Genomic DNA, 12642 nt, shown 5'->3' on the forward strand with positions numbered 1-12642 from the left:
GTTCTTTGGTTCGAAAGTTAATGTTATAACCGCGGAGCTTATCACAAATTGTAGTGGCATGGGCGGACGACTTATAAAGGCTGTCGAATGTGACCCCGAGAATCTTGGGGTAATTTGTTGTCGGAATTGTTTCGCTATCAACTGCATGCGTATTTCCGCCGTCCATGTAGTGAATAGTGTGGCTGAGGATTTGGTGGAAATATCCTCAAATTTATTGCAGTGAAATAACTGGTAAGATCAGCGAGGTAGACATTTAATCGATCGCAAATGTCATCAACAATGGGCCCGGATGCCATGATTGTGGAATCGTCTGCATGAGACACAATCTCGACGCCGTCAGGAGGGAGTGGAATCGAGGACAGGTAGAGGTTAAACAGTGCCGGACATATCATCCCGCCCTGGGGAACTCCCTATTTAACTCTACGGGGTTTTGACTTCTTGTCCCTGAATTCCACGTACAACTGGCGTCCACACATATAATTCAGAACCCAACGCTGTGCGTTCTGAATTATATAATGTGGCATGATTGACCGTATCGAACGCTTTCGATAGGTCAAGCGCCACGAGGACCGTCCTATGACACGGCTTGGGCTGGTTAAGTCCCCTATCGATATGTGTCGGAATGACATGTAAGGCCGTCGTCGTACTGTGTACCTTATGGAATCCATGTTGATGGTGGGCAGCTGGAAAATTCTCCACGACGTATGCGACGAGTGGCTCTCCTTTTCGCTCTATCACTCTCGGGATGCTCGACAAACAGTCGGTTGAAGTATTTGGCGCATCTCTTCGGATCAGTCACAGTCACGTCGCCAAAGGTGACTGAAATCCCATCATCCCTTGTAGCGGGGTTCGAGAAGGCTCTCACTGTTGACCACAATTTACCAGTCCCTGTGCCTAATGGCGTTTTCGATTCGCCAAAAATATGTTGCCTTGGTGTTACCCTACTTTTTTCCTCATTGCATTTTCGACCAAATGATAGCGTCATTCCAAAGTTATTGTTAATTCCTAATATTGTGAGAGATACATGATCCAAAATCCATTACAGTGTCCTTCATATTTTGCTATCAATTTCGAGAATGTTGCACCTTTTTTTCCCAATCGAAATCGCTATAAGTTACATTGCTTCAGGTGCTCTAACCAAGTATTCGACTATCTTACTAATTTCTAGATTTAGTTCTCACTGACATTTGTTGTTGTTGACATTTCAGAAAAAAAGCTTTCGAAGAATCAACGCAGTATGAAAAGATACACCAATAAACCAAAAGTAGCCGGCCCCTAATTCAGATCTCTTTTCATATTTTGATTTGGTAGGTGTCGTTGACAGTCATATCAACGAGCAATGAATTTCCGTGCGAAATTTAATAACATTAGTAAATTTCCAGAAATAACCAACAAAAAAATCGTCGCCAAAAAGTACTGAAAATGTTCTTTTTGGATCCAGAAGTGGTGCAAAATTAGAGCAGAAGCGATATGGACTTGTCATAGCACGGAATATGCATCACTTCTTAAGGTATGATACGAACTCATTGTTTTGGATGTTAATTTAAAAATGTTGTGATATTTTGATAAATATATAATTTTTAAAATTCTTTATGATTTTTAATACATTCTTACGCTTGTCTTAAACGCTAGACCTCAAATATTTTCACAAATTCGCAGTTTTTGTAGAATGGATTTAGCATTTTTTTTTCGACAAAATGTAAATAACTCACGAAGTTCTTTTAATTCAATTTTACTAAAGAAAAGAACATCTTCGGAAGGACATTTTTGGTAGTGCTTTTAAAGTTGTGCCTTTAGAAGTACTTCCAAATTTTTTTGCTGGGTAGCTACAACAATGTTCCATATATATTTAAAATATTTTTGATGACATCGAAATTTCATTTAAAACGAATACGCAGAAACACTCTTTCACGAAACTAAGAATTTTGTAACATTGTGGTTCCAATTATTAGTATATGATTACAATCAGAATGATAGTGGAGATATATCCTCCAGAATATCATGTTAATGGTCATTTAACACTATTCGTGTAATTTAAAAGCTATTACAAAATAAATGTATGCCAAACATGGGAAGATAGTTTTGCTTTTTTTAAGCTTCACCAAATTTTTTATAATAAATCGTTTGAAAAATGATGACTCAGTTCAACATCAAACATCATTCAGCCATTAAATCAGGCCAATATAAAAGTGAAAAAATATATATTATTCCACGGAAACTGTATCAGAGATATCAACCTCGACTAGATCAAACTTCAAACTGAAGAGCCACCAGCACCAATTTCATGGGTAAATTATTCGACTCTCTAGTAGCCAACACCAATGGGACAATATTAAATTTACCATTAATTTTGGCCACTGTATGGATAGTGAAAAATGACTTTGCCGTTTATACAGTCTCACCCATAACTATTGGCCATTTTTCTACCACTCCCGCCAATCGTTGGATACAACATGAATTAATCGATGAAATCCTTAAGAGGACCCTGAATCGTCCTCATCCAATAATCAGCTATATGGTTGAAGGTGAAACATATGGATTTGATAATGTAGAAGATTTTATGAGTGAAAAAGAGAGACAAGAGAGATATTTTAAATTCTATACCAGGAGACAAAAATCCATATGGTTCATAGATAGTCTGGAGGCTTACATGTAAGATACAAATTTTCGCAACATTTTTAAAATGTGATATTTTCAAAATTTTATTTTTTTAGAAACTTTGAAAAAAATCTGTTAGATGATCACAGACCCTATCAACGGAATGGTTTTTTCTTGTTAATTTACACCGGCCAACATGGGGATTTTATGTCCATAAGTCGAAACATCTTCCGCAGACTTTTCTATTTGTATGTGATCAATGTTAACATCCTTGTTATGGTCGGCAAAAATGCCTACATTTATACATATTTTCCATTTCGAGCCGAGAAATGTCATTCATCGGAGCCAGAATTATTCATGTCATTTGGTGGTATTGAAAACAATCGGGATTTCAGTGAAATTAAGACTGTCTTTAGTGATAAAATTGCGAATATGAATGCCTGCCCTATGACCATATTAACCTGGGATTATCCTCCATATGTGTTTGTCAAGCGTGATTTGGAAACTCGTAAATTATCATTGGGTGGTGTTGAGGGTTCGTTGATCCAAACGATGTCGGACAAAATGAATTTTACCATAAGAATAAAGAAGGTTCCCAAATATAATGTTGGAGAAGTTTACCGCAATGGAACTGTAACCGGAGCAATGGGAATGGTAAGTGCAATTATAAATTATATGAGTAATAGGCAATACATACACAGAATAATACCTCAACAAAAATCAATTATATTCGAAAAGAACAATTTTTGATTGAAAGCTTAATTGGTGTAGAGTTTAATCAAAACAAAATTCTATCACTAAAATTAAAATTTTTTTTGAGGATTGTATCACGCAATTAGTTCGTGATATTAAGCAGAATTTTATTGCGAATCCAGATGACCACTGGAATAATATCGACACTTTGCGTGAAACGATATGTAGATTTAGTTCAGATTCTGTCGCGGATATTGATATTTATGATGCTATAAATGCGCTCAAATGTTCATCCCCTCTAGGCTATGATATGATTCCAGTGAATGTTGTGAAAGAATTTAGGGGCATCATAGTTGCCTTATTAGTGACCATCATAAATAAAATATTTCGGACCGCAAGTTACCCTGAAGTTTTGAAAATAAGTAGGATTGTATTACCAATAACGAAAAGTATCAATGCCTTACCAGTTGAGTAGTATAGACCAATATCTTTTATGTCGAAAGAGAAAATTAATGAACTTTTTAGATTCCACCAATCTTATGTACAAGTTACAGTACGGATTTAAGAAGGGATGTGGTACGGAGGAAGCAGAAGTGAACGTTGTGAACTTTGTGAACCTTGTATGTATGGCATTAGATGATGGAATGGTTGGTGTAGGAGAACTTTTCTTGGATTTTCTAAAGCATTTGATGTTGTGGATCAAAGTATATTATTAGAGAAACTAGTAAATTATGGGATATGCGGTAATGCATTGTTACTTCTTGAAAGCTTTTTATACCCTAAACCACATAGTGGTCAGGGTATAATAAGTTTGATCGGCCAAAAAATGTGCCTACCAGAAATATTGATTTTAGAACCCATAAAATATATACCGATCGACTCAGAATCACCTCCTGAATCGATCTAGCGCTTGGTGTCCGTCCGTCTGTCCATGTATTTGTTGTTCACAGGAGTCCGGTCGCAATTATTAACCGATTTAGATGAAATTTGGTACAGTGTGTTTTTTGGGCACAAGGGCGAACGCTATTGAATATGGAAGAAATCGGATCAAATTTAGATATAGCTCCCATATATATGCATCGCCCGATTTCGACAAATGGAGTCACGTTGCGCGTTTTTTCAAACGCATCATCACCAACTTTGGCAAAAGGTAATCTTTTCCATCGCCCTTCAAGTCTGCAAAAAATCATCGAAATCGGTTCAGATTTAGCTATAGCTCCCATATATATGTATAGCCCGATTTTCCAAAATTTTGCCATAGAACCCTTATTTATTAACCGATCTTACTAAAAGTTGGCTAGATTCAGTCCTCTATAGCACTAACTATATGTGCAAAATTTCATCGAAATCGGTTCAGATGTAGATATAGCTCCCATATATGTATCACCCGATTTTGAAAAATTCGCCTTTATAACCTTATGTTTGACCATACAGGCCTCATTTCTTAACTAATCTTACTCAAATCTTGCACAAGGTTTTTGTGCACCTTTTGTGGTATTAATCAAACACGCAAAATATTATGCAAATTGGTTCAGAGCTAGATATAGCTATATATGGATATGCATCGCTCGATTTTCCCAAATTTGGCCATAGTACTCTTATTTATTAACCAGTGTTACTCAAATTTCAAATTTTAATGTACTAGCCGATCGTACTTATACGTACTTGTACCTCTTACATAAGAATATTGCTCGATTTTTACAAATTTGTATTTATTACCCACACTAATTTAACGATTTTCTCTTTTTATACCCTAAACCACATAGTGGTCAGGGTATAATAAGTTTGATCGGCCAAAAAATGTGCCTACCAGAAATATTGATTTTAGACCCCATAAAATATATACCGATCGACTCAGAATCACCTCCTGAGTCGATCTAGCGCTTGGTGTCCGTCCGTCCGTCTGTCCATGTATTTGTTGTTCACAGGATTCCGGTCGCAATTATTAACCGATTTTGATGAAATTTGGTACAGGGAGTTTGTTGGGTACAAGGACGAACGCTTTGATTTTGGAAGAAATCGGATCAAATTTAGATATAGCTCCCATATATGTATCGCCCGATTTCGACAAATGAGGTCACGTTGCGCGTTTTTTCAAACGGATCGTCACCAAATTTGGCAGAAGGTAATCTTTTCCATCACCCTTCAAGCCTTGAAAATTTCATCCAAATCGGTTCAGATTTAGATATAGCTCTCATATATATGTATCGCCCGATTTTCCCAAATTTGGCCACAAAACCTTTATTTATCAACCGATCTTACTTAAAGTTAGCTAAATATAATCTTCTATAGCACTAACTATATGTGCAAAAAATCATCGAAATCGGTTCAGATTTAGCTATAGCTCCCATATATGTACCGCCCGATTTTTCTAAATTTGGCCATAAAACCAAAGTCGGGCGGGGCCGACTATATCATACGTTAAACCACACTTCCTGAATTAGCAAACATAAGCATTTGTGGGGTAACATTGATATAGGTATGGGAGATAAACCGCAGTTGCATATTCAAAAAAATTAAGGGGTACATGTTTATGGGTGCTTTGTCTAAATCTGACTATAGCTCATAGTCAGTGTTGCTAGGGAAAATGTTCGGTTTACCCTACAAGAATAAAAAAGTTCCCTACTTTCCCATACATTCCCAAACAATTTTCCTTACTATATTTTAATAATTTAAAATTATTATAATTTAATTAATTATAATTTAAAAAATTTTACAAAACAAAAATGGTTCTAAGTACTTTATTATCTTAAAACATGAATTTGCAACGTATATAACTTAGAATATAAATTTGTATTACCACCACGGTTGCCACAGTTGGTAGAATTCTACCCAAATTAGTAATCTTTTTTGTTAAATCTCTATAAAAATAAAATTTTGGAAAAAGTTTCTATAAACAAATTTTTGTGAGAAATTTTTCTATAGAAATAAAATTTTGACAATAAATTCTATAGAAATAAAATTTTGAGAAAAAATTCCACAGAGATAAACTTTTGAGAAATTTTTTTATAGAAATAATATTTTGAAAAAAATGTCTATAGAAATACAATTTGACAATGTTGTATAGGAATAAAATGTTGACAAAATTCTTTACTGGAATAAAGTTTACCACACATTGTTAAAGATCAAACCTTGCCGGCTTCTAATTTCCTCCTTTGGAGCCACCAAAATGTAAAAATTTTTACAAATTGTGTTGAGTGAAAATGTCCTACATTGTGGCCCTACATCCCTACAAGACGCTAAATATTAGAAAAACCCTACATATAGGGAATTTCCCCTACTTCTAGCAACACTGGCTGTGTTGATATTGCGCCTACGGAGTTAGTATGCCACTAATATTGAGCCCATTATTAAAAAAGAGAAAATCGTTAAATTAGTGTGGGTAATAAATACAAATTTGTAAAAATCGAGCAATATTCTTATGTAAGAGCTACAAGTACGTATTAGTACGATCGGCTAGTACATAAAAATTTGAAATTTGAGTAACATTGGTTAATAAATAAGAGTACTATGGCCAAATTTGGGAAAACCGAGCGATACATATATATGGAAGCTATATCTAAATCTGAACCAATTTGCATAATATTTTGCGGGTTTGATTAATACCACAAAAGGTTACCTTGTGCAAGATTTGAGTAAGATCGGTTAAGAAATGAGGCCTGTATGGTCAAACATAAGGTTATTTTTCAAAATCGGGTGATACATATATGGGAGCTATATCGACATCTGAACCGATTTCGATGAAGTTTTTCACATATAGTTAGTACTATAGAGGACTGGATCTAGCCAACTTTTAGTAAGATCGGTTGATAAATTCTCTTTTTTAATAATGGGCTAAATATTAGTGGCATACTAAATCCGTAGGTGCAATATCAACACAGCCAGTGTTGCTAGAAGTAGGTGAAATTCCCTATATGTAGGGTTTATCTAATATTTAGCATCTTGTAGGGACGTAGGGCCACAATGTAGGACATTTTCACTAAACATAATTTGTAATAATTTTTACATTTTGGTGGCTCTAGAGGAGGAAATTAGAAGCCGGCAAGGCTTGATCTTTAATAATGTGTGGTAAACTTTATTCCTGTAGAAAGTTTTGTCAACATTTTATTTCTATAGAACATTTTGTCAAAATTGTAATTCTACAGAAATTTTTTTCAAAATATTATTTCTATAAAAAATTTTCTCAAAATTTTATTTCTGTGGATTTTTTTTCAAAATTTTATTTCTATAGAATTTATTGTCAAAATTTTATTTCTATAGAAAAATTTTTCACAAAAATTTGTTTATAGAAACTTTTTCCAAAATTTTATTTTTATAGAGATTTAATAAAAAAGATTACTAATTTGGGTAGAATTCTATCAACTGTGGCAACCGTGGTGGTAATACAAATTTATATTCTAAGTTATATACGATAATAACGATAATAATAAAGTACTTAGAACCATTTTTGTTTTGTAAAATTTTTTAAATTTAACGAAAAATATAGTATGGAAAATTGTTTGGGAATGTATGGGAAAGTAGGAAAATTTTTTTGTCCTTGTAGGGTAAACCGAACATTTTCCATGGCAACATTGACTATGAGCTATAGTCAGATTGACACAAAGCACCCATAGACATGTACCCCTTAATTTTTGTAAATATGCAACTGCGGTTTATCTCCCAGACCTATATGTTACTCCACAAAATCTTATGATTACTAATTCTGTAATGGTGTGATGGAGCCATGTTTCATTCATCGTCACATATCGACGGAAAAACTCGGGTTTATTACGAGTTAACAGCTGCAAACACCGCTCAGAGTCATCAACACGTTGTTGTTTTTGGTCAAATAAATGTGAGCTCGCGCGGCACCCATTTTGCACAGAGCTTCCGCATATCCAAATATTGATGAATTATGTGACCAAAACGTTCCTTTGATATCTTTAAGACCTCTGCTATCTCATTCTACGGTCATTCTAAATCATTTTGTGGATTTTTTTTATGTTTTCGTCGGTAACCACCTATTTCGGGCGTCCACTGCGTTCACCGTCCTCCGTGCTGATTTCACCACGCTTGAATTTTGCTTACCAATCAATTATTGTTGATTTACCTGGGGCAGAGTCCGGAAACTCATTATCAAGCCAAGTATTTTTTTCCTTCAGAAAATAGTATTTTATCAAAACACGAAATTCCTTTTTTCCATTTTTTTTTTTCACAATAACAAAAGTTGCTTCACAAAAGACGATCTATCTCACAAACTAATTGACTTACAGACGTCAAATTTTGACAAGAATCATTTGAAGGGTGGTAGTATATAACAAGTATATACGGCCGTAAGTTCGGCCAGGCCGAATCTTATGTACCCTCCACCATGGATTGCGTAGGAACTTCTACTAAAGGCTGTCATCCACAATCGAATTACTTGGGTTGCGATAACACTTGCCGATGGCAAGGTATCGTAAAACTTTTTAGCACTGTCTTCTAAATTGTAAGTTAGTCCATAAGGGGTATATATTAAACAAAAAAAGGCCGATTAAGTACGTCTATAATTCAGTTTGACAAAATTTTCTATAGAAATAAAATTTTGACAATATTTTCTATAGAATAAAAACTTGACAAAATTTTCTATAGAAATAAAATGTTGACAAAATTTTCTATGGAAGTAAAATGTTGACAAAATTTTCTATAGCAATAAAATTTTGACAAAATTTTCTATAGAAATAAAATGTTGACAAAATTTTCTATAGAAATAAAATGTTGACAAAATGCTCTATAGAAATAAAATGTTGACAAAATTGTCTATAGAAATAAAATGTTGACAAAATTTTCTATAGAAATAAAATTTTGACAAAATTTTCTATGGTAATAAAATGTTGACAAACATTGCTATAGAAATAAACTTTTTACAAAACTTTCTATAGAAATGAAATTTTGACAAAACTTTCTATAGTAATAAAATTTGACAATTTTTACATGGCTGTTAGAGGCCATATACTAACGAAATGTACCAAATTTCAACCGCATCGGACCAGATTAGACCTCCGGATCCTCCTCCAAGAGGATCCGGAGGTCTAATCTGGGGATCGGTTTATATGGGAGCTATATATAATTATGGACCGATATGGGCCAATTTTTGCATGGTTGTTAGAGACCTTATACTAACACCGCGTACTAAATTTCAATTGGATCGGATGAATTTTGCTCATCCAAGAGGCTCCCGAGTTCAAATCTGAGGATCGGTTTATATGGGAGCTATATATAATTATGGACCGATATGGACCAATTTTTGCATGCTTGTTAGAGACCGTATACTAACATCAGGTACCCAATTTCAAACGGATCGGATGAATTTTGCCCTCCAAGAGGCTCCGGAGGTCAAATCTGGGGATCGGTTTATATGGGAGCTATATATAATTATGGACCGATATGGACCAGTTTTTGCATGGTTGTTAGAGACCATATATTAACACCATGTACCAAATTTCAATCGGGTAGGATGAAGTTTGCTCCTCCAAGAGGCTCCGGAGGTCAAATCTGGGGATCGGTTTATATGGGAGCTATATATATTTATGGACCGATATGGACCAATTTTTGCATGGTTATTAGAGACCGTATACTAACATCAGGTACCAAATTTCAACCGGATCGGATGAATTTTGCCCCTCCAAGAGGCTCCGGAGGTCAAATCTGGGAATCGGTTTATATGGGGGCTATATATAATTATGGACCGATATGGACCAATTTTTGCACGGTTGTTAGAGACCGTATACTTAGACCACGTACCAAATTTCAACCGGATCGGATGAATTTTGCTGCTCCGGAAGGCTCCGCAAGCCAAATTTGGGGATGGGTTTATATGGGGGCTATACGTAAACGTGGGCCGATATGGCCCATTTTCAATACCATCCGACCTACATCAATAACAACTACTTGTGCCAAGTTTCAAGTCGATAGCTAGTTTCGTTCGGAAGTTAGCGTGATTTCCACAGACGGACGGACAGCCGGACAGACGGACGGACGGACGGACATGCTTAGATCGACTCAGAATTTCACCACGACCCAGAATATATATACTTTATGGGGTCTTAGAGCAATATTTCGATGTGTTACAAACGGAATGACAAAGTTAATATACCCCCATCCTATGGTGGAGGGTATAAAAATAATATATGCATTTAATACTAGCGACGCCATCTATGTGTCTGACCGCATTGATTTTAAATCTAAAATCTGTAGATTTTTACCCCAAATATTTAAATGATTGCGAGAGGTAAAATTTAGAAATTTTCATTCAGTTTCAAGAAATTTTAATGATCAGTGCACCTTCAAGATCTAACATCGGTCTGTATGGAGGCCTTACCAAATGGACCAATAAAAACTAAATCATGTGGGTCTAAAATCGAATAAAAACTAAAATTTCGAGAAACCCTAGGAGTTAAATCGGGAAATCGGTGTAATAGGGGCTATGCCAAAAACATGGATGGATACACATAATATTCAGCACATCTAATTGTAATTCTGGAATCTAGACCCCAAATCGGAGGGTCGGTTTATAAACGGGTTATATCAAAAACTATACCGATACACAATATATTCGGCTCTTTACGGTTCTAGAATACCGCTAGATTTCCAATTCCAAGCAAATTAGATAAAAACTACGGATTCTAGAAACCCAAGAAGTAAAATCGGGAGAGATACTCACCATTTTCGGCACACCTCTTTATGGTTCTAGAATACCGCTAGATTTCCAATTTCTGGCAAATTGGATAAAAATTACGGATTCTAAAAACCCAAGAAATAAAATCGGGAGATCGGTCTATATGAGAGCTATATCAAATCCTGGACTTCCATCTTCGAACTTGGTCTGCGTCCTGAAATTCTGTGCCAAATTTCAGGACGACAGCTCCATTATTGAAGACTGTTGCATGATTACAACCGATAGACAGACGGCCAGACGGACAGAACATTCTAACAAACAATCTCATTTTAAATTCTATCAATTTCACACTAATTTATGTGTAATGTTTCAACATCTATTATTATTTCAGATTGTAAACCAAGAGGGCAACATTACGATCTTGGCGTATGTTTACAATAAAGAACGGGCTGATGTGATGCTGGCTAGTAGCAGTTATCTTACAACTCGATATGTGCTTGGTATACCACCTGGTAAAAAATTGACACCCTTCGAACGTCTGGCAAAACCGTTTCATCGTAACCTTTGGATATGTTTCGGTTGTTCTTTACTCATTGCGGTGATATTGATTTACCTCCTACGATTCTTTGGAAAAAAAGGTCTACTTAAATTAGTTTTGGGTGAATCCAGTCGAACACCTCTTACAAATCTTCTATCCACTTTATTTGGCATACCGATTAACTATAGAGTACAAAATGGAAAATTCGCTCGTTATCTCTTGGCTCTATGGATGATATATACCTTTGTGATGAGATCGGTATACACGGGTGAACTCTTTAGAATTCTTCACGATGGAAGGGCACACAATGATGCCAGGACCATTCAGGATATTGTAGATGAAAACTATACCATTTATACATTTACTTCGATAGCGGATGTCATTCGCCACACACAACCGAAGGCAAATATGAGACCACTTTATACATTGAGACAGATTAACAGTCTATTGGAAATAATTGCAGATCCCAAGAATATGAAGAGGATTGCCATATGTATATCGGATATACATATAAAATATTATAATCGTATGAATCCAAGGCAAAGAGTTAAAATTTTACCTGAGCATGTGATATCATCACCGATGATTTACTATATGCCTCGCCATAGTTATCTGGAGTTGGGATCTTCAATGTTCATTCTGAAAATGGATCAATCTGGACTAATGAGACGCTACAAAATTTTGTTTGATTATGTTGCAGATAGTATGAATGGTAGATATGCAGAACCTTCAAAACTTTCTTTGGATGTTCTTATGGGTCTGTTCTATACTTATGGCATACTTGTGTTAATCTGCATGGGTGTTTTTATCCTAGAAGTTGTTGCTGTTATGTGTATATAAAAAATAAAAGATATAGTTGACTTTTTAAGAGATTAAAGGAGTCATTTTTCATTACGTGTATTAATTGTGCCGGTTCTGGTGCATACATATGTCGCTTTCATGAGGTGTCACGATTAGCAGGTGTTCTGGACAACACTTTACCCCGTCACAGAGCTGAACAATGTATACGAAAATCGATGTCCTCATTCCAGAGTACGCTAAGTCGACTTAGCGCTTTTTTGATGGAGTTCGTTGTTTTTTATTCGGATTGATGTGAATTGCATCCTGTCAAAAAGTTCGAATTTATTGGACACTTCATTGTACTTCATATTGTACGTAGCCTGTGATTAAAGTTTTA

The 12642-nt window shown here is 35.4% G+C and overlaps 1 protein-coding gene across 1 annotated transcript; it reads left to right on the top strand.

Moving 5' to 3' along the window:
- The first annotated feature begins 2284 nt into the window (after positions 1–2284).
- LOC142231328 (glutamate [NMDA] receptor subunit 1-like) lies at positions 2285–12305 on the top strand. The gene is made up of 3 exons (XM_075301941.1): positions 2285–2652; positions 2715–3252; positions 11319–12305. The coding sequence occupies exons 1-3, from the start codon at positions 2285–2287 to the stop codon at positions 12303–12305; spliced, it is 1893 nt and encodes a 630-aa protein (XP_075158056.1).
- The last annotated feature ends 337 nt before the right edge of the window (positions 12306–12642 follow it).

Source organism: Haematobia irritans, chromosome 3, assembly GCF_050003625.1.
Source record: "Haematobia irritans isolate KBUSLIRL chromosome 3, ASM5000362v1, whole genome shotgun sequence".
NCBI lineage: Eukaryota > Metazoa > Arthropoda > Insecta > Diptera > Muscidae > Haematobia > Haematobia irritans.